The sequence below is a fragment of the Mauremys mutica genome, chromosome 9 (genome assembly GCF_020497125.1).
Source record: "Mauremys mutica isolate MM-2020 ecotype Southern chromosome 9, ASM2049712v1, whole genome shotgun sequence".
Classification (NCBI taxonomy): Eukaryota; Metazoa; Chordata; order Testudines; family Geoemydidae; genus Mauremys; species Mauremys mutica.
In genome coordinates this window covers 54,035,811-54,061,618 of record NC_059080.1, presented here as the reverse complement: position 1 = coordinate 54,061,618, position 25,808 = coordinate 54,035,811, and the positions used below count along the sequence as shown (strand labels likewise).

Genomic DNA, 25,808 nt, shown 5'->3' with positions numbered 1-25,808 from the left:
TTGGTACCTTTCAGAACAACACTTCTTCAAATTTGTGGATGTTTTTACCATGTATTCTGGTTATTAAGGTTCCTTCTTAGCTCCTTTTAACCTGACATTTACTTAAGGTAAATAAACAAGACACATGTTTTATATGTCTCATTTCTCTTTAATTTTCCAGCTGTGATTTTTGAAGCCGACGTGTTGACATAAGTGATTTTGGGGGGAGGGAGGTAATCCCCATACCAATGAGGACCTCTGTGTATGTCATTATGATGATAGCAACATATTACAGTAAGATCCAGGCTATCGAGCCTGCACTCTGGGTCATGTGTTTTATATAAACATACACATCAGGAATTGTTCAAGAGGAGAGAGCTGGTTGGGTCACTTTACTTCTCAATTTCCAAACCTGTCAGCGCGTGGCAGATGTTCACAGTTTGGAACAGCAGGATTTTACGGCACATCGCCCCACAATCAACAGATTATAACAGTTTTAACTATCATGTGAATTGAACTATTAAAAAAAGAAAACTTAAATATAGATCAAGTAGAACCACTCAGTCCCCACTCCCACAGCGGCAGGGTTTGTAGCATGGCCTCTCCAGTCCCCAGCACACATCCCCACCTCTTGAACTTCAGGAGGAATTGCCATTGTTTCTGAGGCCAAACACCAGAGTAGGACTTGACACACACTGTGCCAGCAGGTCCACAAATGCTTACTAGACAGATTAGAATATTAGAGATCACAACTCTGGTGCTCTCTTCTTGGCTCCATTGTGCAGTAGTGTGTCTGGTGAAGACTGCCGACGGGAGAGAATTCTCCTGTCTGCATAAAAAAATCATCTCCGCGAGAGGCGGTAGCTATGTTGGTGGGAGAAGCTCTCAGGTGTGGGTCAGGAGGGAGAGCCCAGGGCTGGGGCAGCAGGGAGGTGTGGGGGGGAGCCCAGGGCTGGGGTGTGGGCAGCCATAGCTCCCTCCCCACGCCACAGCCATAGTGTGTATGGTAACACTCATTGTTTCATGTTCTCTTTGTGTGTGTGTATATATATATAGATAGATAGATAGATATCTTTCTACTATATTTTCCACTGCATGCATCCGATGAAGTGGGTTTTAGCCCACGAAAGCTTATGCTCAAATAAATGTGTTAATCTCTAAGGTGCCACAAGTTCTCCTGTTCTTATAACCAGGCTAACAACCCTTTATTACGCCTGCCCCAATAACAGAGACTGGGGATCCCACCACAGCCAAAGTGACGTTTGGGCAGCAGTCCATCATGCTAGGCAGGGTGGGTGTGCCGGAGCAAAGGAGATCAGCCGCTGAAGTCCTTTCCCACAGCTCACCCCCAGATGTCAGGGGAGAGCCCAGTCTGACTGCTTACACCAGCGCAATCACAGCACGCTGCCACCAGCCCTCAGCTCAGCCCGGCACGTCAGAGAGCGGGCGGGAGGCGATCGGGCCGGGGAGGGCTTGGGCTTGGGCACTGTGGGCGAGGGGGTGCTCAGGGGCTGGCAGGCAGCGGGTGCTGGGGCCTGTGGGGGATTAGTCGACGTGGGGCTCCGAAGGTATCGAGCCCGAGGGGGCGGGAGGGGGCCGGGTGTGGGGAGGGGGATCGGGTTGTGCTGGGGGGCGGTTGGGACTCAGTGCGGGACCTGAGGCGGGGCAGTGGCGCTATTGGAGCTCGTGGGCTGTGGAGGGAGGTTGGGGGCGCGACCCGAGACGGGGAGGGAGGACGGGGCCGCGGTTGGGGGGGCGGAGCTCGAGGCGGGGCCGGTTGGGGGGGCGGGGCTGGGGCGGCTCCCTCCAGACCTGGTCGGGCCGCGCGGCCTCTGTTGCCCGGCAGGGGGCGTGTGTGGGCGGCTCTCGAGTGCCGCCGCGCGCGCCCCCGCGAGTAAATAGCCGGTCTCGCGGCTGCGGAAGGTCGCGGCGCGGACGAGGTGGCTGCGAGCCCCGCGATGGCTCCGGGCAGCGGGCTCCTTCTCTGCGCCCCCCTGGCGCTACAGCTGCTGGCAATGGCCCCGGACAGCGCCTCCCCGGCTGCTGCGTCCGAGGGAGGTAAGAGACCTCGGCCCGCCCGGCCTGCCCAACCAGCCCTCGGGTGTCTCCCCCCCTCCGGTGCCCTGCCCCGCCCCGCCCGCTCCACGCCACAGCCTGCCCCACACAGCCCACGGGTGTCTGCCCCCCCAATGCCCCGCACCTCCCCCCCACGCCACAGCCTGCCCCACACAGCCCACGGGTGTCTGCCCCCCCAATGCCCCGCACCTCCCCCCACGCCACAGCCTGCCCCACACAGCCCACGGGTGTCTGCCCCCCCCACGCCACAGCCTGCCCCACACAGCCCACGGGTGTCTGCCCCCCAATGCCCCGCACCTCCCCCCCACGCCACAGCCTGCCCCACACAGCCCACGGGTGTCTGCCCCCCCCAATGCCCCGCACCTCCCCCCCACGCCACAGCCTGCCCCACACAGCCCACGGGTGTCTGCCCCCCCATGCCCTACCCCGCCCTCCCCACGCCACAGCCTGCCCCACACAGCCCACGGGTGTCTGCCCCCACGATGCCCCACCCCTCCCTCCCTCCCCACGCCACAGCCTGCCCCCACAACCCTCAGTGTCCCGGCCCCGTCTCTTCTGTCCCTGGTGCCCTGCCCCCACCCCCGCCTCACACTTCCTCCCCAGTGCCCCTGCCCTCCCTCCTGCCCTGCGACTGCTGCTGTTGACAACTCGCGTTAGGCTCTAGCGGAGAGAAGGCGGTTGGTAGATTCCCCTGGAGCCGGTGGAGGTGCGAGTCTAGGTTTTACTGCTACTTGCTTACTTGTTTGAACACAGCAACTTGACTAGTGTCTGGTCTTCGCTAAGCTTTTCCCTACTGCCAGCTAACACCGAGGAAGACCGCCCCCCTGTCTCACCGTGAAGACAAGGCCTTGCAAGAGTTGGTCTCGGTATTTAGTCTTCCAAACACAATGGGCCATGTTGCAGCCTTGCTTTATCAAAGATTGGAGTGTGCTAATCAGGGAAGTCATTAAAACGTGGTTAGGCAGCATGTAATCTTAAAACTAGAACTGTGTCAGCTGATGTCTGTCTTGGCAGTAGATCCCCATTGTGGTAGTGGCTTTAACGTCTATCTCTTAACTTCTGGAAGATGTGCATTGAATTTGAACTTTGCTGTGATGAATCACAAATAACTGAAGAAAGTTAGTAGCTATACATAGACTATATTTTCTGATAGTACTTGCCTTGTTTGTAGCTCCTCTTGTAAGACTCACTGAAGTGATTTAGCAGTCTTTCTGGTGAAATAGGTTTCATTTTATGATATTTACTTGTGACTATAAAATGAACATTGAAGACTTAGCTTTTTTATATATTTAAAGACTTAGTAATGCTACAACAAAACTTCTGTTCTTTCTACTTATTGCAATAGAAGGCTTTTGAATCTGTCAGTTTACAATTTTAAGCTTCATTAATTGTCTTGGCTCTTGTCTTTTTTCCTGTTCTGCTAACAAGAGTTTGTAGAACACCAATTTAAAATCACACCTTTGTGTGAAAACTTGTTTATCTGCTAGTGTTATAAGTAACACCTAACAAGACTAAGGAGAGAGATTAGAGAAGACAGCACTCTGAAACTGACCCAGCATACTATTTCTCCTGTGTTTTAAATCTTTCAGCACTGGAAACACAATCATAGAACCACAAAAAATGTCATGGCAACTGGAGGGGGTGCCTGAAACTACTTCTAACTGCTGACTTAAAATTGGCTAGATTTTAAGTTGGTGGTGTGGTGTCCCTCTAATTAAAAATATACTACTTACCCACATGCACCACCTCTTTGAAAAGGAGAAAGCTACATTGTTCTTTGAACTGCAATCAATTCATGGTGTAGGCAGTTTGTGTTTGTCTACTGTACTGATAGTCTAAGTTACAGAACATATTGAAGTTCTCCTGTAGTTTTGTTATGAATTTTCTGTGGAGGGATGTCAGCTACTGAATTATGTGACTTGGTGGGTAAGCAAACAAATAAAGCAAGGACAGTGTATTGCTATGTATTTTATTAGTTTTTATAACTTTTTAGTTTTTAACTTTTCACCGTATTGATAAGATTGTATCTCTGAAACTATGAAGTAATAGCTTACTGCTATAAAGGGGGCTCCTGCTTCAGGCTTTGAGAGGTGGCTTGTTCATGTGTGGAAGGGCAAGGTTCTATTTTAACCTCCTGAAGGTCCAGAGAAGTCTGAACAGGCTACCTGATTTCTCTGCCAGATTATGGTATTACAAATGCATGGAATGCATCTCTTAAACATGATGGATGGTGAGAAATATTTGAGGTTCATGCATTGTTTTTCACTTGATGTAACTGCCTTCATCCCAAGGCAATGTTTCCACCCTCTTCCTCCTAGTTAACAGATTTCAAAATGTTAGGGTGGAGGTTTTGGGTCTTGTGATCAGATTTTCACAAACTGTAAAAGGTTTTCAAAAAGCTATGTATTCCTTGGACATACTTTACAATTACAGACCAACAAGGCAGCTTCCCCACACCAGACAAGAGGAGAAGCTTGTGAGAAGATGGGTTTTGAAGTGTGCCCTGATGTCATGTGACTTTTGACTAAAGTGAGGAATGAATTTAAAGATTTACAGCCCATCACAGAAAACACCCTGACACTGCCCAATAGTTCCCTCTTTTCTTGAGAGGACTCCAACTTGAGTGCTTTGACTGCAGCTGCCATAACATGGCACAAGGAGAAAGGTAGATAGGAAGATTGCAAGCCATTTAAGATTCTTGGTCAAAACCACCCCCTTCAATTCACTCAAGCCAACCTGCAGCCAGTGCAGGTCATGAAACACTGATGTCACGTGTTCAGTGTGAGAAACTTCTTCAATAAGCAAGCTGCCACCTTTGCAGCAAGTTTCTGTTTGTGAGTAGATTTAAAGTGCATCCCCCTCATGCATTTCAGAAGTGTAATCCTCAGGTTACAAAGGCATAGGCCATGGCAGAAAGATTGAATCGAAAAGAAAAAGTTTCAACTTCATGGCTAGTGCCTGGCTAACCACCTCCACCCATCTTTGCACCTGCTGCTATATGATCATCAAAGAGTAAGTGGGAATCTAGCAATACTATCAGATGCCTAGATTCTAAGGCCAGAAGGGATCACTGTGATCCACTGATCTGACCTCCTGCATAGCACAGGCCATAGGACTTCCCTGAAGAAAATCTCGTTTGAACTAAAGCATGTCTTTAGATTAAAATATATAAAAAAATCTTGATTTTAAAAATCTCCATTGATGGAGAATCCACCACATCCTTTGGTAAATTGTTCCAATGGTTATTTACCCTCACTGTTAAAAAATTATGCCTTATGTCTGGTCTGACTGTCTGTTTTCAACTTTTAGCCATTGGATCTTGTTATACCTTTGTCTGCTAGACCGAAGAGCCTATTATTAGATATTTGTTCCCCATGTAGGTACTTACAGACTGTGATCAAGTTGCCCGTTAACCTTCTCTTTGTTAAACTAAATAGACTCAAGGAGCTCAGTCCGTCACTAGAAGTCAGGTTTGCCACTCCTTTAATTTCTTGTGCCTCTTCTCTGAACCTTTTCCAATATATCAACATCCTTCTTTAATTGTTGGCACCAGAACTGGACACAGTATTCCAGCAGCAGTCGCACCAATGCCAAATACAGAGGTAAAATAATCTCTTTACTTCACACAAGATTCCCGTTTGTTACATCCAAGGATCTCATTAGCTGTTTTGGCCACAGTGTTGCACTGGGTGCTCATGTTTAGTTGATTATTTACTAGGACCCCCCAAAGTCCTTTTCAAAGTCACTGTTTCCCAGAGTTTCTTCTGAAGGCGAAGAGAGCAGGTTGGCAGCAAGCTTCCTAATAGCATACTACCCTGCTTTATGTCACACCAGCTTTTCTTCATTCTTCAACAAAGTGACATAACAAAGAACCTGGCCCTGCACCGTGCATTTTAACAGCTGCACAAGCTGGAGGAACAGAAGCAGAAGATGGGCGGGGACAGGGAGGGGGCAGTATGAGGTGGTAGCACCAGTAAACATTGTAGGCCTTTCTTCAAAGGTTCAGTGAATGCTGGGCCAAGGATTGAGGTGGCTCTTCCTGATTAGCCTGTGAAGACTGTCACTTTCACTGGCCCTGTCCTTAGCACTCACTAAAGATCTGCCTAGATTAGGGGTGAAAGTAGATGCTTTTCAAAACAAAATGAAAACTGAACTGGATAATAGAACTGCAAGTATTAAATTGTCTACACTAAGAAAGAGTCTATCCACACTAGGACATGCATTATTATTTAGTCAAGATGAACCTTAGGCTCCTCTCTAGGGTTCACATTGACAATCTAACATGTTAAAAACTACACCTTGCCATCACTACACTAGAATTTTAAGATATTTAAGCTGGTGTGTTTTAAGAGTGTACCTCTTTATCCTACCTGTATGGATTGACTTAAATAAAGTCGATTTAAATCAAGTGGAAAGTCTAGATTTAAATAATCAATTTCAGTCAACTTTTCCATTTGTACTTCAGTTAATTCTAAAGAAAGATGCATTCTCATTGGTTGGTGTATTCATTAAAATATGCTGACTTACAACTAAATAGAGCCTTTATGCTATTTTTGGTACATCTTTTTGCTACCTAAGAGGGTACACTATAAATATATACATTTATTTAAAGAGTTATATAGTTTAATATTTTCAGCTTCGTAATTGTATGTGTTAGTAGGTTAGAAAATGATGAATATGTATGACTCTACCCTTTATTCATAATGTGAGAACTGGGCCAATCAGAGCTCAGGGAGAGAGAAGCTATAAAATAGGAGTATGAGACTATCCAGGTGGGCTCAGTGGATGATACTGATGAGAGATGAATTTCAGTCTCTTACCCCCGGTAGCACAGCACCTGGAAACCCCAAAGGATCAAACCCTTAATACAGAACATGACCTGTTGTGCCGTATTTATAAAGCTTGCCCTCCAAAGTGAGATTTTTTTTCTCCTGATTCTTTACATAGAGAAGCAATTGTTAACTCAGTGTTTGGTAGTGGCTCATGTATTCAGCATATTTATTTTTTATTTAAATGTTTTAATTTATTATTAAATTCAGATTTAATTTTAAACAGGTTCATTTTTAACAAGAAAAACTTATTAAATTTTAAATAAAATTAATCTTATTTAAAGGGGAAAAAATCCAATCATTTGATTTCCCCCCCCAAAAATCATCAATTTTTATCCACCTTGTATCCTAGTGAGAGAGAGAGAGAGAGGTCATTGGTGTTGAGGCACTTCAAATCATGTTAGCTACTTCAGTTTTTTTAAAGGACCTCTTTCCTAGTCTAGACAGACCATAATGCAGAAGGGTCTTTATCTTGTATTAGGGCTCTCCCAGTAGATTTGTGTGATACTGCTAACAAATGTAGCAGAATCTTTGTTTATTCAGTGAGCTGTATCATATGAAGTATCTGACAAGCTGGTAGAAAGCAGCAGAAGAGCAAACGTAGCTTAATTCAGACTTTAAACTTGACCAATTTTATATTTGCTGCACATCAGCTTGTTGCTTTAATTAACTGTTCTAAAGCTGCATTATTGTTGAATCAAAATTGAAAAATTCAAGGACTGGAAAGTCAGTAGACATTAGAAATTGGGACTTCCTAAACAGCAGGAACATAGTGGTGGCTTGAATTAACTGATCTTGGACTGTACTTGGACTGAAATTTACTGTACTTTTAAAACTATATAATTAGTGTTAGCATAAAAGTCCCCTGAGATTTCTCTTCTGTCCCCAACATTTGTAACTGTTTTTAGGGGTGTAGAGTGGCTGTTCCTCGACTCCTTCAACTTGGATAATAATGACAGTGAATATTAGTAGTTTATAAAGTCTCTGCTTCAGATTTAGTTTAGGAGTGCAGAGTCTGACTTCTAAAATAGAGATGTTTACACACCACTCTATATCTTACCTATGTTTATAGCATGCTGACAGTCTTCAAGGGCTGTACCCTGAGGATATAAACTTAAAAGAAACCACAACTCTGCTCCCTAATCACATGACTGATCTCTGCTGTAAATGAAAACACAAAACTGATCAGCTGCATTGTAGCTAATGGAAAACCATTACTAAAAATGTTCTTATGAACAACTACCCTTCTCTTTTCTGGTTTACAAAGGATATTTTAAAGTATTTTAATGTGTAGTGCATCATCTTCCACAGACTATTGATTAAATGCTCAATAATTTCACTAAAATCTTATCAAGAAAAGTAGTGTGCCCCCAAAATGGGGTACTGTTGATATTTTAAAATTGGGAGAGGGCAACCTTCTCAACTACTCCTCAAACATTCAGTAATTAAAAACGCTCTTCAAAATCTGTTTGAAAAGGAAATAATTTTTCTGAAGTTTAATAGAAGGAGGAGGCAGATAAGTTGGAAGATAGCATTCTAGTGAAGTGAGTTCTTAAAGAGGTCTTGTCTCCTGTACTTCTAAGGCTCTGTTCTGGTTGAAGGGAGAAAACATGGCGCTATAGCACGTTGAATGTTAATGGGGACTATTGGGGAGACCTGTCATTTAGAAGATTTATTTTATTTACTGAGCTCTGGCACACAGCAGCAAGTATACTGATCAGAAAAGATGGTGGACCATGGATTCAGAGGTAACCAAGATACAGGGCCAGATTCCCCACTGGTGTAAATTGGTGTATTTCGACTGAAGCACTGACTGATATCAGCTGAGGATCCAGTCCACCATGTCATAAGTGGGATGCTGGCACTGAAGATCAACAGTACCCTTGCTGAGCAATCTGTTAATCAACTGTCTCGCTTTTGGAAAGGGACAAATTCTATTTGCAATCATGGTCTCAGGGGCTGGAGATAAACTGGAGCTGATGTACTTTCTGCAATCTACAGAGGGTCTCTCCTGATGCCTGTGCACAGTTTGAACAAAGGTCAGGTAGAATATAGCCTGTTGTATAAATTAATATTAGCTGAGGACCAGTTTAATAAGGGTTGTTCTGCTGACATCAGTGGAGCTATGCTGACTTACTGTCTGAGGATCCTGTTAAGTTTTACATAGCATCTTTGAGGAAAAGTATGTTCCTTTCAGAACCGTAGCTATTTCTGTTATGTTTCCCACTTCCCTTTTTTTTGGTCTCCTACTTTCTTCTGCATTTCCTTCCCTGCAAAAGACATATCTGGCTTTAAGACTAAGCTTGATAAGTTTATGGAGGGGATGGTATGATGGGATAGCCTAATTTTGGCAATTAATTTAGCAATTGATCATTTGATTATCAGCAGGTAAGTATGCCCAGTGGTCTGTGATGGGATGTTAGATGGGTTGGGATCTGAGTTACTATAGAGAATTCTTTCCTAGGTGCTGGCTGGTGAGTCTTGCCCACATGCTCAGGGTTTAACTGATCACCATATTTGGGGTCGGGAAGGAATTTTCCTCCAGGGCACATTGGCAGAGGCCCTGGAGGTTTTTTGCCTTCCTCTGCAGCATGGGGCACGGGTCACTTGCTGGAGGAGTCTCTGCAGCTTGAGGTCTTCAAACCACAATTTGAGGACTTCAATAACTCAGACATAGGTTAGAGGTTTGTTATAGAAGTGGATGGGTGAGATTCAGTGGCCTGCATTGTGCAGGAGGTCAGACTAGATGATCATCATGGTCCCTTCTGACCTTAAAGTCTGAGTCTATTCCATTTGTGGGCTCACTCTCACTTTTGCCTATCCTATCTAATACCACAATTAAAAATTAAATAGCTAACAATGTGTAAGGTAGTGTTAGGCTTGATAGTTGACCCTTCTTCTGAATTCTGCCTGGGTGTCAGACATCACTTATGGCATGCACAAGGCTCCACCATTTCTGTCTATCCTGGGCTGCTATTTGTATGTCCTCGTCTATGACATGTTAAGTCCCATAAGTTTTCCCTCTTAGTAGCATTCAGAGGGATTGTCAGTCCTCTCTGCATGTTCCTCCAGCTGTCCAATAGCTTGCTTGTCATGGCAGACTCTCTGGTTGACATTCCAGTGAGCTTAATAGCAGGAGGAGGAGTTCACAGCTCAGAGACATTATTTCAAGCTCCCTGCCATCTCAGACTTGGGTTACATTTGAAAACTTTTCTTTCTTACAGTCAGGGTTAGAAACTTGCTCTTCATTGTAAATGAAAGCTAAAACTCTGCCTTTCTGCACAATCTGAATAAGCCATCTGGGGCACATAAATATGTCCAGTGGGCTGGATCTCACCTACACACCATAGGTTTGACTCCCCTGCTTTAGATCATTGCTGCAGAAACCTCTTGGAAAACAGATTTTTGTTTTAAAATGCTACTTGTCACAGAATATTGTCTGAATTTTACAGTGTCAAGCGAATGGTTTAAACCTGTCTGCTCCAAATAATGATCATTGTGAATTTGTATTGATATCAGTGTTTTATAATCTATTTTATTAGTGTCTAATTACTTGTATATTAAGTGTCTTCACTCAACTGTAAGTGTTGTTACAAGAGTCAGATGCCTACGATATGTCTACACTGCAATAAAAAACTCACAGCACCAAGTCTCAGAACCCGAGTCAGCTGGCTTGGGTTGTGGGGCTTAAAATAGCAATGTAGGCATTCAGGCTTGGGCAGGAACCTGGGCTTTGAGGCCCACTCCTTTACAGGGTCTCACAGCCTGGTCTTCAGCCTGAGCCTGAATGTCTACATTGCAATTTTATAGCCCCTACAGCCCGAGCCTTGGGAACCTGAGTCAGCTGTGGATATACTTTAGGTCTTTTATTGCAGTGTAGATATACCGTCTAGAGCAGTGGTTCTCAACCTATTTATCATAGTGGACCACATTCAATACTACCTGAATGGCCCTGAGGATATCACATGGGCCGCAGCTCTGTGCTGATTGGGCTGCAAGTTGAGAACCACTGCCCTAGAGGTAGCAATTGACTCCCATGGTATGAATTTAAGTGTGACCTCACTTCCTGATGCTGTTGCCTAGCTAGTTCCCAGCTGCCACCTCATCTTTGCAAGGCTGGCCATACTGCTGTACTCCTTCCCTCTTTGAGGTTTGTCTGACAGTGCATACAGACGAGTTAAAACTCACCTCTAACCTCCAACTGAGAGAAGTCTTATTCTCAGAAGGCGGCAGTAAGGAGTCTTTCACCTTATAGGTCAGAGGAGTGATGACTTTCTCATTAGTGATTCCAATGTGTTTTCTGAACATTTTGAATGAAAGGTTCCTTCACAAGCATGGCAGCGCATGGATTGACTGGTAGATCCTAGAGGATCTTCCAGTCGATTGTGATCTCTGTGATCTCTGGTGGTGCAGTGGGGCTGCCACTAAGGCAGGCTCCCAGCCTGCCCTGGCCCCAGGCTGCTCCCAGAAGTGGCCAGTGCGGCCCCAGGGGGCTCCTGCTTGAAAGCACTGCCCCCGCAGCTCCCATTGGTCAGGAACAGGGAGCTGTGGCCAATGGGAGCTGCAGGAGCGGTGCTTGCAGACGGGGCAGCGCATGGAGCCACGGGGCCTCTTTCGGGAGTGGCGTGAGGCCAGGGTAGGCAGGGAGCCTGCCTTAGCGCAGCCGAGCTGCACCACTGACCGGGAGCTGCCGGACATAGGGCCACACCCCAGCCCTGAGCCCACTCCTGCACCCTGAGCCCTGACCCCCCTCCCAGAGTCAGCACCCTGTACCCATTTCTGTGGTCTGTTTAAAGGGTCCTGCTGTGGCTCCTAATCTCTTGTAAACTGAAATTATTTCTGTCTGACTGAGCTGGACTTCATCTGGGAACCAGAGGTGATGAGTGGAGGATGGGTCATGTGGGGTCATGTGCCCCCTCCTGCTTGTACTGAGCAGGCTCACATGGACTGAGCATGTTCAGTAACACTGCTGAAGCTGGCTGCCCTCACTCTCTTCTCCCCCCCCCCCCAGCCATCAACAGGCATGGGTTATCTCTACTCGCTGTCATACTAAGGAAATGGACCTGGGCTCTCAGGGAGACTGAAAGAGTAGGGCATGAATTATCGTGTTTAAGTTAAGGCATAGAAGTCTGTGCCTCACTTCTAGAAGAGTGCAACAGAGGGGCTAAATGGAGGGTGTCATAGGTCTCACCCCCACTTAGAGCTGTTGGGTTCCAAAATGGGGACCTGCATGGACTCCTCTAAACTAAAATCCTAGTTTAGATCTGGTAAAAGCTGCCACCACCCAATAATGTACGTGTATTGGGACACAGTCCTTCCCCAAAATCCTTGGGGATCCCAAGAGCCCCAAATCCATGGAGTTCTTACACCTAGGAGAAATAAACCATTCCCCCCTGCTTCCTCCCCCCTCCCTTTTCCTAGGAGAGATACCGGGATCCAACTACAGAGGGATGCCGTCCTCCCCTTTCCCTGAGAATTCACCCAAGGAAAGATCAACCAAGTCCTTAACAGAAAAGATTTATTAAAGAATAAAAAGAAAGTAACTGTCTCTGTAATACCAAGATGGAACAATACACAGGGTCTAAACTTATCAATCTCTGGAGAGAATCCCCCCTCCTTTCTTTCTCAGTAAAAGCAATAACAGTACAGAATTAAAGAAATTCTATAGCAAAACACAGAATTGCAAATACAGAAAGCAACTCAAAAGACTAATCCGCCTTTTTAACTAATACTCACTATACTAGATAGTAGGAAATACTCCAGGAGAACTTGGAGACATGTCTGGTCTTTCTTAGATCCAAAGAGAGCACAGAGAGCAAACAAGGAACACAGACAAAGGCTTCCCTCCACAGAGATTTGAAATTATCCTGTCCCTTGATTGGTCCTCTGGTTAGGTGTTTCTCAGGTTACTGAGCTTGTTAACCCTTTCCAGGTAAAAGAGACTTTAACCCTGATCTGTTTATTTATGACACGCCCCCCAAATCGCAGACAGTGGGGGAACCACACTGGCGGTGATTTCCTTCTAGAACTTTAAAATAAACAGATTAACAAAACACATGCACTATTACATATACTACTAAGTATGTAAACAACAAGATATTTGACATTTAAGAACACTTTTTAACCATTTGACCAGACATACTTGGCAATGTCCTTGCCCATCCCCTCCCAGTGGAAGGACTTCCCCAATCTGTCCTTGGTTTTGTTTACCCCAGAATGACCACTGGGATGATCATGGGCCAAGTTTAAGAGCTTGTCCCGGTACTTAGTTGGAACTACCAACTGCTTTTGAGGATGCTGGCCTTCCTGGTGTCCACCAGAAAGAATTTTTTTTATATAAAAGTCCTTGTTTTACAACAAATTGGGATTGGGTAGAAGAGCTGAGAGGCGGTGGGTTGCTCCAGACTAATCCGCCTTTTTAACTAATACTCACTATACTAGATAGTAGGAAATACTCCAGGAGAACTTGGAGACATGTCTGGTCTGTCTTAGATCCAAAGAGAGCACAGAGAGCAAACAAGGAACACAGACAAAGGCTTCCCTCCACAGAGATTTGAAATTATCCTGTCCCTTGATTGGTCCTCTGGTTAGGTGTTTCTCAGGTTACTGAGCTTGTTAACCCTTTCCAGGTAAAAGAGACCTTAACCCTGATCTGTTTATTTATGACAGAGGGGCAGGGGCAGAGGCAGAGGCCAGCCAGCCCACAGGTCCAAGGAATCATAACGTCTGACAACTTTTCACCTTTTGAGAATCCTATGTCTACATGACTTGTTTTTATAAGAACAAATTAACTAACATGGTAAAGGAGAACACCTATTGCTCAGCCCACTAATGGCAACATTTGTAGGGGATGACATAATTCTGACTGAGCAAAGTGAAATATTTAACATTAATTAAAAAAATCAAGTTCTGAATACTTGTTTAGAACTTTATGTAGAAAGAAAAAGTTAATCTGATCTAGAGCAAGCATTTGTTGCAAGGCTACCAAAATTATATGTAAACACAGCAAACATGGTTCTTAACGTCTGGGCTATTTTTCTTCCTCCTCTTTGATTTAAATGGGCATTTTAAAATGTAGGCTTATGGATACTTTGTATACCAAACTGTCTGTATTTTAATTTGTGATATTTAAAAAACAGACACTGTTGGACCCTCCTTGCTTTTGGCATATCACTGCATCCATTTTCATGTTTACAATGTGAGGAAAGGATTTGTAGCGTTAACTTGTCCATAAGTTCCTCAAAGTTATATGGAAGAAAAATCAGTGTTTCAAAGATGCAAACATGCATTCCATAAATTAAAATCTGCAGACATCGCATGTTTAAGCTTCTAAACAATGACAAAAACACATAAACCTTTTTATAACTACCTAAAACCACTGAGGTATTGTACCAATAAAGTATACAAGCCCTTACACTCAGGGTATATTGTCCCTGAACTGAATAATAGCCAGGAAACAATTCATGCTCTCTCCATATTTTCACCTTAGTTATGTTTGGTTTTGTCCTTTATAGATAACAGAACATGATTACCGTGAACAGGACTTAATATTAACAGAAGAGTGTAGTGAAGAGTGTTTGTCAGAAACCATGATCTGTTGCAGTTTGAATGATTTTGCATGCTTGGATTTGAAGAAAACTAAAAACTGCAACTAATGTTTCTGAGCCTCCTGCTTGGGATTACTCATATACCAAGAGGAAGACCAGCTCAGTTGTTGCTTTTTTCATCAAGAGGGTCACTGCAAATGGGAGACTGAGCAAAATTGGTAGTTCTTTTTAAAACTTTTATTTAATCACAAATCTGATAATTGGGACCTGGAATAACCTGCTTCCCCAACAATTAAGTAATAAAACGTTAACTGAAAACATTGGACTAAATCTATGGTAGTTTGCATGTTTTCATAGTTAAACATTAAACAGCCTAGAATAAGTCTGCATAGAAAAGACTTTTCATAATAAGCTTGCAGTAATTCTAGCTATTTCAACTGTGTGTGTCTCCCCAAACTCTTTATATTGTGTTACACAAATGGCAAGAGAATTGCAACAACATATGATGATTATGTGGAAAGGAGCCTCTACAAATAGAGTGGGAATATACTGATGGTGCTGCTTCTCCAGTTTTCTGAGACAAAGCACTAGTGCACAGGAATAAGGCAAGAAGTTGCTGCACTTGACGGTATAGTAATTAGTCAAGCAAAAATGTCTGGCAAGTCTTTTTTTTGTTTTTTTAGAAACTATATGTGTATGGCTGGCTGTGAGGATGCAGCAAAGTTAAATGTTCATGCATTGTTTATTTTCAAAATGTTGTTTGTATGGGCCCAGCTAAATACTGATGTGGCTCTTTTTCCTCTCCACAGCTTGTCTTCAATATACAAACAAAACTTGTGAAGAGTGCCTGAAAAATGTCTCAGTAAGTAGTAGAAAAACATATCTCCTTCTTTTATGTAAGTGAACTTGCTGTTTCAACCTGCCAAAGGTTCAGAGTTTTGTGAAGCATCTGAAAAAAATCTGTCTTGGCATTTTAAAGTGGGGAGCAGCCACTTTAGGAGCTGCAAGGGAGCTGCAAGTGCTAAGCACCTGTGGTGGTGGTTTGGTTTGGTTTTTAAATGTTGAATCCAAATCTTTGGAAAGGTCTTCCCCTCCAGGTTCTGATGATCTCTGCCACATGCCTTGTTTGGATGACCTGCTGCTCCCCTCCAGTATTTTGGGGGACTGTTTGGAGTCCTGCTTTTCCTTTTGCCACTGTGTGGGTGCTGGCTAAACTGCCTCACTTCTCCAGTGGACTGAGTGAATTGTTGTGATCTGGTCTCTCAATCTGAGGATATGCTGGAAATCGAGTATCTCCTCTAGCTCTCCTAGACCCAAGTGAAATTCAGATGGGGGTAGGGGAAGTTATCAAACACCTCCGTTTTGGAGGTTTGGCTCTAAAGGTAGGAAGAATCCAAAGTTTTGGCTCTTTAATTTAAGTATAGAGGTAGTCTTACTGAAGCAAACCTTACAAGATTGTGGAAGGCCTAAAAGTGACAGTGGGCCTTGATGACCTCCGCCTGAAATGACTTCTAATGACATTGTGGGTTTTACTCTTAACTGCCTACTGTCAGGGCTCTGATTTTTTAAATTGGCTTGTTGAGAAACTCAGAGTTAACATGCCTCTGAATTTGTACCTGCTCATCCAATGAAGGTGGATGTTGGTGCAAATAGGTGAAACTTAGTGGCACTAAGGGAAAAGGCTAGGGAAAACCATACATTTATAGGTATGAAGTTGTCCCTTATATCAGTCAGTTCTGAGCTGCAAGTTCAGAGTTGTAACCTTCCCTAACTGGGGGAAAGTGAGAAATTGAGAGAGCCTCCAGTGTTCTATGAAATGAAACAGTAAACATAAAAACAAGTTTATTCCTCCTGTCTAGAAAGGCACATTGCAAGCTTTCCATTTGGGACATTTCTGAGTAGAATACAGTTGAGTCCTTAATCTAACTGGGCCTTCCGCTCTCTTGTATCTTCTCTTGAAACTCTAATGCTTGATTTTCCTCTCCCCCCCACCCCCCCCAGCATCTAGTCTGTTACAAAGTTCCAACCAAGCGAAAACTATGGATTCACAATAAGCTCAATTGATGCTGAGCTGGCTATGCAGGAATTGTAGGTCTTATAAAAAGGATAGCTTTGAATTCAAAGCTATTATGTCTTTCACTACTTACACAATCTTCTCTTTTTTTGATCCAATAAACTGACATAACCTTTTTTACAAACTTTGAATAGGAATAGAAATCTAGATCTGTTAATCCTTTTAGATTGTAATCCTGAACTCCTTATTATATCAGCCCTGTTTCTGTTTCTTCCATAATATAGATTTAGCCTAGAACTTTGTGGCATCAGTGGAGATAATGGAAAAGTACCATGGCTTCTTTGCACTGTCTTGGCTTTGTTTTTGTGTGGCTCTGGTTATTTAGTTAAATCAAGCCAGACTTCTATTTAGACTGCAACAGTAGTGTCCCTAGCCTGTGAAGTCCTTCCAACATCTTCAGTTGCTTTTGAAAGCTTGTCACACCTCTGAAGAGTCCTTGTTGTGTGCAACATGTAGCATGTTTTGCCCAGTATGAATTTTAGTTGACTTAAGGTAACTTGATGGAAACAGAGGGAAAGTCCCCCACCAGAAGAGGAGAACTCTGATAAAGGGGTGACAGAGGAGTGATAGGAAGAAACTCAATTCTATTTCCGGGCTCCAGTCACCTGACCTCCAGGTGACAAAGGTTAATACCCCAGCACATGACTGGGTCAGCATATATAGGTTCCACTCAGCTGTGCTCTGGGAGACAATTATGTTGAATTTCTTTTAAGAAAAACGTCTAGTTGCTTCTGGGGTTTTGCCCCTGGCATTCATGAAAGGCAGACTATTCTAAACCCCACCTCTGGATTAGAGATTTACCAGAAATACTCTGCCATCCTGTGGCTTCCATGTTCTGAAGAATATAATATCATATGATGAATTTAAATCCTTTACCTCTTTCTGGAAGGAGTTGTGCTTCCTTTATGAACAGCTAAGGGTCTGGCTACACTGCAGTCAGGAGATGTGATGAGAGCACCTGTAGGTGTACCCATCCTAGGTTTCATCAGGCTAATTCACTACAGTGGCTTAGACTAGACACAAGCCCACCTGTGACCCTGATTATATATTTGGGTGGTCAGGTGACTAGCCCACACCACCACCTGTTCTGCTGTGACTTCACTGCTATTTTTAGCAAGCTAGCTCGATCGAAGCTAGGGAAGTATGCCTACACGTGCTGCCGTCATGCCTCCCAGTTGCACTGTAGACAGACCCTAAGAGGTCACTGAAACAGTAATGACGAGACGACCCCCCCCCCCAATGTTATGGGTCAGTTGTTCCTCATGCTCTGCCTAATAAACTGCATCTCTGATGTAACCCAGCTTCTCAGCTGAGGATATTGTGGGAAATCAACCTCAAAATACTATATCCCAAGAGGTTTAGGATAATACTGGGTATAACAATGCTGATACTTGCATTGCATAAAAAAACAATAAAAATCAATTCCTCTAGATTACACTGGAAATCAGCTTTAGAGCTTCTTTACAATGCAGTTAACTGCTGGAAAAATTCACTCTGCTGTCACAGTCCAGTCCTGATGCAGCTCTACGATCAATTTTCATTACTAATTATATCTGGTAAAGCAAGAAAGCCTTCATTTTATCTGGTGTATGAGAGGTCAGTAATTCTAACCTGCATCACTGTACCTGAGTATTTCCTGATATTAGTAATCAAATCTTTGATAAGCTTCTCCTTAAACTCCTCATGTGATACACTTCTCATAGCAGCCACAAATCAGATGATAGTCTTGTGAGTGCTCAAGTCTTTAACTGTATTGCCCATTGTTCTAGGATCGTAAGACTGAACATGAACACATGATAGTTAATTATCTTGAACACAGTATTTTTTTTCTCTACAAGGGGGAGTTATGAAAGCATTGTACAACTGGCTAGCTCCTATATGAGGATATACCAGTTGGTGCCCAGAATTTACTAACTGGGTGTTTTGGAATGACATCTGGGTTAGATTTGATAGGTTGATGGCAGGACAGACTTGATTCCCATATCTTCCATTTCCCCCATCAAACAGTATAAATAAGTGTAATCTTGGGTAGAGGTGGTGGAGGTACTGGTGTGAGTGGTACTGAGGAAACTTTTCAAACCTTGGTCTTAATGTCAACAAACTTGTTCAAGTTCCAGTTGTAGGGTTAAATTCTACCTTCAGTTAAAGGTTTAACTGAACTGGTTCTAAAAAAAGTTTGTCAGACAAGGATCTGGCTATGCTACAGCTCCAGATGTCTTTGAAACTGTCATTTTAGGCCTTGTCTACACTGCAGAAAACATGGAACTCCATGATGCCACTTTTAGTCACTCTTCAGAGCTGTTTCCCCCATTGGGGCCAGGGGAAAAGAGGACAGTCATACATCCCCCTTCCCTCCCCAAAGCACCTGTAAAACACTGTCCACTCACATGCTTCCTGTTTCATGAGAGTTCAAACTACCAGCATAACCACATTATCTCAGACCAAGTCCTATAGTTGTTTTTGCTGGTATACTAGTACTACCATAGGCCAGAAGCATAGGTGGCACAGCTGCATTGGCTCATTTGGTCTATCTTGCACTATAAATGTTAAGAACCCAGCACACTAGGACTTCACCTCAACAAACAAAAAAGGCAAGTTCCTTTGCCAAAGTGCTCATCTAAATACAAGACAAGATGCAACAATGGTGGGTAAAGGATGCAGGGGAAGGGAAGATGTATGTTATACTAAGATCACACAGTTACTCTAGGTATGTGCACATCTTACTTAACAGAATCCCCCAAAGCGGTAGATAAATAAGGAGCACTTAGTCATTGAGTTTAAAGCCAGAAAGACTAAATGATCTGATAGTCCTGACTTAATGTATAGCACAAACCACCAGCACCCACATACTAAACCCAACAACCAAAATTAGGCCAGTATTACAGCCCATTACTTAATCTCCAGGTTTCTGAATGCATTGCTGCGTGCTCTTTGTTCACTGTACCATGATTGCTCTGTCCCATAGTCCTGATTCCTTTCTTGTGTGGAGCTGCTGCTGCTGCTGCAGTAATCCTGAGCATATGGCTCCTATTTTATGAGGTAGTGTGAGCAACCCTGAGGCCTCTGTCCTTTTAAAAAACAACTTGTAAATCTTCCACTTTGCTTCAACATCTCCAACAGCAACTCCCACAAACTTCTGCTTCAAAGAGCTCTACAGGTCCTGGCACAGAAAATTCAAGAACTACTTCCCCCTAATCCTCTGATAGTTGAGGGGAAGTACTGTATGTGAAGACACTGAATCTGATCAAAGAAAAATTAGCTAGGATGGACACTAACCTTTCTCATTTCCCTGGTTCTGTACAAGTTTTTGCATGCTTTGCTCATGAAACTATTTAGCCTTGTAGTCCAGAAAGCCTTTGCATTACCTGTCTACTGTTGACTGTGATTATTTGTATTTTAAGGCTTCTAATGATAACATTCACCATAGGCTCCAGGGAAAATGCTTTGTAACACCCTTATGTTTGGTATGAAAATCAGTGGCTCACTTTCACTTGTATTTGCTTTGGGATGAAAAGTACAAATGTTACATATTAAAAGTTGACTTGCCAAACTAAGGGTACGTCTACACTACGGGACTATTCCGAATTTGCATAAACCGGTTTTGTAAAACAGATTTTATAAAATCGAGTGCGTGCGGCCACACTAAGCACATTAATTCGGTGGTGTGCGTCCGCGGTCCGAGGCTAGCGTCGGTTTCTGGAGCGTTGCACTGTGGGTAGCTATTCCCTAGCTATCCCATAGTTCCCGCAGCCTCCCCCGCCCCTTGGAACTTCCGGGTTCTGTCTGGAGAATTTTAAAAAATGATTCTGAATTTCATCTTCTATAACGGAGCGCTGATAGAACGGATTTGCCTGCCCTTACAGCGATCACGTCCGCATGGTCCATGCTGGAGCTCTTTTTTTATTTTGATTTCGGACTGCATCGCCACCCGTGCTGATCGGAGCTCCACGCTAGGCAAACAGGAAATATTCAAAAGTTCGCGGGGCTTTTCCTGTCTACCTGACCACTGCATCCGAGTTCAGATTGCAGTCCAGAGCGGTCAGTGGTGCACTGTGGGATAGCTCCCGGAGGCCAATACCGTCGATCAGCGGCCACACTAACCCTAATCCGATATGTTAATACCGATATTGGCGCTACTCCTCTCGTTAGGGAGGAGTACAGAAACCGGTTTAAAGAGCCCTTTATATCGATATTAAGGGCCTCTTGGTGTGGACGGGTTGGGCGTTAAATCGGTTTTACGCTCCTAAAACCGATTTAAACGCCTAGTGTAGACCAGGCTTTAGAGTGACATTTCCATTTGTTTACAAAGTTTCCTCTGTTGTTTATTCAACAACATTCATATAGGAAGCATATTTTAGCCTTTTATCTTACAAAAATGTACCGTAACTATTATAAACCCATAGCTATTTACAACACTTGTTTCTGGACAGCCTTAGTTGAGGCACACTTTCATACCAACAAACAGCAGCAGCAAAGCATGACATTCACGACTTGCAAACTTCTTCTTTTTCAAAAGTGCAGATATTGAGCTTTCACCATGCCTCAGGAATCTGCTATTCTGTATATCCACAGCACAATGTAACCTAACACTTAACCATAGCAATCACCTTAACTATCTGTAGTCAAATACAGATTACTCTCATCAGCCCTGTGCCTTTGAATATATTGGAATATTGTAAGGCATGTCATCCATTGTAGTTTGTAAACTTGCCTGACTCTTTACAATGCTCTTAGCTTGAATAGCCTTTGCTACCTAATAGTATCATTGCACTCAGATAATCTTGCACTTCCATCTCACTTGCTTTGCTTCTCTTTCAGTGTCTCTGGTGCAGCAGCAACAAGAAATGCATGGATTATCCAGTTAAAAACCTTTTCCCTCCTCGCTCTCTCTGTGAGTTGAGTTCTGCACGCTGGGGAGTCTGCTGGGGTAAGTGGATTTTACTTCAGTGATTTTGTGGAAAATGTACAGTAATTAAAAATGGGTGACACCTTATCAATTCAACAGCCTTTGTTGCTTGTTACACGAGATGTAAGAGAAGGAACTTTCCCCCAGGTTTCTCTAGTGTGATGCCACTATGTTTTAACAGAGATCCTAGCTATATCAAGCGTTCTCAAATACCACATCTTAATGCACTGTCTTCTGGACCACCTCCTTTTCTGCTGTCAATAGAATAACTCTTGTGACTACCTACCTACATAGAAAAGTAGTATTTGGAAAGCCTTTAATGTGATAGTAGCGTCTTCACGTGGTTTAGGGGCTAGAAACGAGACGAACCAGGTCTCTGTAGAACATCAGCCAATGCTTGCTATACTACTGGTGGTCCACAGGCTAGAATCTGGGAACAGGGGCCACATTGTCCTCTTGCATGGTGAAGAGCAGAAAAGTGATATACAGCTAATATTGCAAGATGGATGGTATGTCACCATTCATACTTTTCTGGCTTTAAAAAAAAAAAAAGACATTTACTGGTATCTGGTTTGACCTCCTGTATAGCACTAGTCATAGAACGTCACTTTGTGATTGCCCATTTAGCCCAGTAACTTGTGGCTGAACAAGACTGTATTCTAGAACAAGTTCTCTTTCACCAACAGAAGTTGGTCCAATAAAAGAGATTACTTGAACCACTATACATGTCTGATATGGGATTCACAGGATTTCAGCCTCCCGTTCCTGTGGGTGCAGGCCCTTCTTCCTTCTCTATGCACTGGGCTGGACTGTTTAACCAAGGGAATGATGTGGCACATCTGCAGGTATTTGGAGCTGTACAAGCTTTAAGAGTGGCTTTTCCTCCCTTTTGTCTCATAGTATATGGTAGGGATCTCTTCATTAAAGGTCATAGCAGAATTCATTCTTTAAAATGAGCCTGGATAGCTGTCTAAAAGATGTTCTAGTTCAACTATCTATTGAGTTAGATGAAGGTATTATGGAGTGAAAGTCTCTGGCCTGTGCTATGCTGGGCAGACTAGATGATCATAATAGTCCCTTCTGGCTTTGAGTCTATAAATGAAGTTACACACACGCAGCAGACTAGAGGAGAAAGACAAAGATGCATTGCCCAGTGAACCCAAATGTGGATGATCTAGGTTTGCTCTCTTAGTCTCTTGTCTTATAAGCCTTTGACTTTATTAATGTTTTAGTAGTGGTTACATAACGAGCTATTTGCTGTTGCATTAAATTTCCTTGAAGGAACTGAAGTGCCTTGTTAGATGTTGTTTGCTCCTTTAGAACATAGTGCTCATTTGTTGTGTAATGGTTTCTGTTGTCACAGCCTCGTGGGAGGGGTCTGTCTTGGCCATGACTAAAATGCTAAGCATACGGGGAATCCTAATAAAGAAATGTACACACAATATTCCTAAATTCTAACAGGGTGTTCTCCAAGGACTGTTCCCTACCTTCTAATCACTTGCATTAGGGGACAAAACATTGTGTCCTTTCCTGAGTCTGATTTGTACAGCTCTGATCTTTGGCAGTTTCAGAGTAGGTGTGATACATCCAATTCCATTTACTCCTGATGGGGGATATTTAAACAGTAAAACCTTACAGCATAGAGTGGAAAAATGAAGGCAAATTGACTCTTTTCTGCCTGATACAGATATGGAATCACAACCATAATATCTCGAGCACTGGCTTACAGACTTTGAGGGTATAATAAAAGGGGATGAGGGCAGAGCCTGGCAAACAGTGACTGATACTAACTTTTGAGGAGTTCTGAGCAGGGGTGAATTTCATGCAGGTGTTTCAATTTCAGCTAGGTCCAAAAGCTCTGCCACTGAAATCTACTCCTGTTTTAGGTAATACACTTAAAGGTGAGAGAATGGACCTGGGCTTACATGTTGGAGCTCAATGCCAGCTTGTGGTATGCTGTCTCCTTGGCCCATCTCTGAAATGGCATTGTCCAGAGTTCTTGGGAAGACTATCAGTAAGAAATTAGCCTGAAGAAAAAATAAAAGGATATTTCTGCTAAATTCATCTTGAGGGATATTTAATTGAAACATGAAATCAGTGGTTCTCAACCAGTGGTCTGGGGCCTCCAGGGGGCCCTTGAACAGGTTTCAGGTGGTCTGCCAATCAGGGCCAGTGTTGGACTCACTGGGCCCTAGGGCAGAAAGCTGTAGCCCCACTGCATGGAGCTGAAGCCCGTGGCCCTGAGCCCTGCCACTGGGGGCTGAAGCCAAAGCCTGAGCAACCGCTTCATGGGGGGCCCTGTGGCAATTGCTCTGCTTGCCCTTAATGCCAGCCCTGGCTTTTATAAGCAGAAAACCAGTTGTGGCACAGGTGGCCCATAGAGTTGTTTTTTTTTAGCATGTTTGGGAGAGACTCAGAAAGAGAAAAGTTGAGAACCTCTGCATTAAATGATTTAGTCTGCTGATGAAATTCCAGTTTCTAAAAACCATATCTAAACAATTAGTCTGAGCTTTCCAGCTAGGTATATTTGCCTTGAGCAGCTGACAGGATGATAGAGATCTGGAAAATCTTTCTTGCAACCAGAACCAATTAATTCCTCGAGACCTGCTACTTCCATTTGTGGAAGACCCCACCACCCAAATGCAACTGTTCAAGCAGATCTGGCTAGGCATTATCTCAAAAGGACTCTGTAGGCTGACTAAAGGAGTGCATGCAAATCAGGACTGAAAGGGGGAAAAAAAATCTTTCTTTGCTGCTAGAAAGTTTGGAAACTGGAAAGTTTGCTGCTATGACCATTTATTTAGCCTGAAAGTTAGCTGATGTGAATTGATAAATGCTCCGTGCGGAAGTGAGGAGGGTCTTCCCACTTCCTGGCTGTCATAACTATAAAGGGAAGGGAACAGCCCTCCTGTGTACAATAAAATCCCTCCTGGCCAGAGACACCAAAATCTTTTTACCTGTAAAGGGTTAAGAACCTGTAACCTGGCTGACACCTGACCCAAAGAACTAATAAGGGGACAAGATACTTTCAAATCTTGGTGGGGGGAAGGCTTTTATTTGTGTGCTCTTTGTTTTGGGGTTGTTCGCTCTTGGGACTAAGAGGGACTGGACATCAATCCATGCTCTCCAAATCTTTCTGAACCAGTCTCTCATATTTCAAACTTGTAAGTAACAGCCAGGCAAGGCGTGCTAGTTTTATCTTTGTTTTCTCAACTTGTAAATGTTCCTTTTGCTAAGAGGATTTACCTCTGTTTGCTGTAACTTTGAACCTAAGGCTAGAGGGGGTTCCTCTGGGCTCTATGAATCTGATTACCCTGTAAAGTTATTTTCCATCCTGATTTTACAGAGATGACTTTTACCTTTCTTTCTTTAAAAAGAGGGCTTATAATTAAGAACCTGATTGATTTTTTTCTTGATTTAAGATCCAAGGGGGTTGGAGCTGCACTGACCAGGAACTGGTGGGGGAAAAGGAGGAGGAATGGTTAATTTCTCCTTGTTTTAAGATTCAAGGGTTTGGATCTGTGTTCACCAGGAACTTGGTGGAGAAGTCTCTCAAGGCTACTGGGAGGGAGATTGTCTACCTTCCCCCCAGACTGAGTTTCCCAAATAACTCTTAAAGGATTTGGGTGGTGGCAGTAAAACCAGATCTAAGCTGGTAATTAAGCTTAGAGGTTCTCATGCAGGTCCCTACATCTGTACCCAAGAGTTCAGAGTGGGGAAGAAATCTTGACACTGGCCAACTGCAGGATTAACATTGACTGACAAGTGAAGGGAACACCTGCAGTCTTCCATAGCCAGTTTGCTATTGCTGCTATGTGATGACTGTAGTAGGAGAAAGGTGAGGAAATGGGAGATTAGAGGCCTTGTCGAAAAAACAGGATGTGGGCAGTGACTAGACGGGTGTGGGGAGAAAGGATAGCAGAAATAGGGGTGCAGAGGAGATGAGAAATCCAAACTGGGAGGGGGACAAAGTGACTTCCTTGGTTTTTGAAGGGGTTGGTTAAATTCCTGAGATTTCCAGCCCTGTTAGGTGATGGTGATTGGTGGGCAAAACTTGAAATCTTTGCCTTTCTTTTCTTTTGAATTGCCCCCCTCTCCCTTCCTCCTTGCCTCTCCAAGAATAGCAATCTATATTACCACCTTCAGGAAAATGGAGAGTGGCTCTATTAATTGTAGTTCTGAGAAATTAAATCTGTATGCGGGGGAGGGGGTTCTATCTCAGCTCAAGAGTTGGTAACAGTGCTAGCCACAGAGGGTGGTGGTTTACACCAACAGAGGAATCAACACTTACTCTTGAACTTGTCCGGGAAGTTATTCTGCAAGTGGGTTTCTACCTGCAGTAATTGAACTGCGAGTCAAGGTTCCTCCATTTCTGGTCGTGTTCTTATTGAAGTGGT

The 25,808-nt window shown here is 43.6% G+C and overlaps 1 protein-coding gene across 2 annotated transcripts in view; it reads left to right on the top strand.

The window, feature by feature from the left end:
• The first annotated feature begins 1,828 nt into the window (after positions 1–1,828).
• Positions 1,829–25,808, top strand: part of LOC123377653 (PTTG1 interacting protein) — a 30,335-nt gene continuing 6,355 nt past the window's right edge. Inside the window, exons 1-3 of one of the 2 annotated variants that reach the window (XM_045030807.1) lie at positions 1,829–2,037; positions 15,241–15,293; positions 21,324–21,432. In XM_045030807.1, coding sequence (XP_044886742.1) covers positions 1,938–2,037; positions 15,241–15,293; positions 21,324–21,432 — 262 coding nt within the window. In that variant the 5' untranslated portion in view covers positions 1,829–1,937. Of the gene's footprint in view, positions 2,038–3,067; positions 3,174–15,240; positions 15,294–21,323; positions 21,433–25,808 lie in introns of those variants that run through there. The other variant, XM_045030808.1, reaches the window with a different exon arrangement.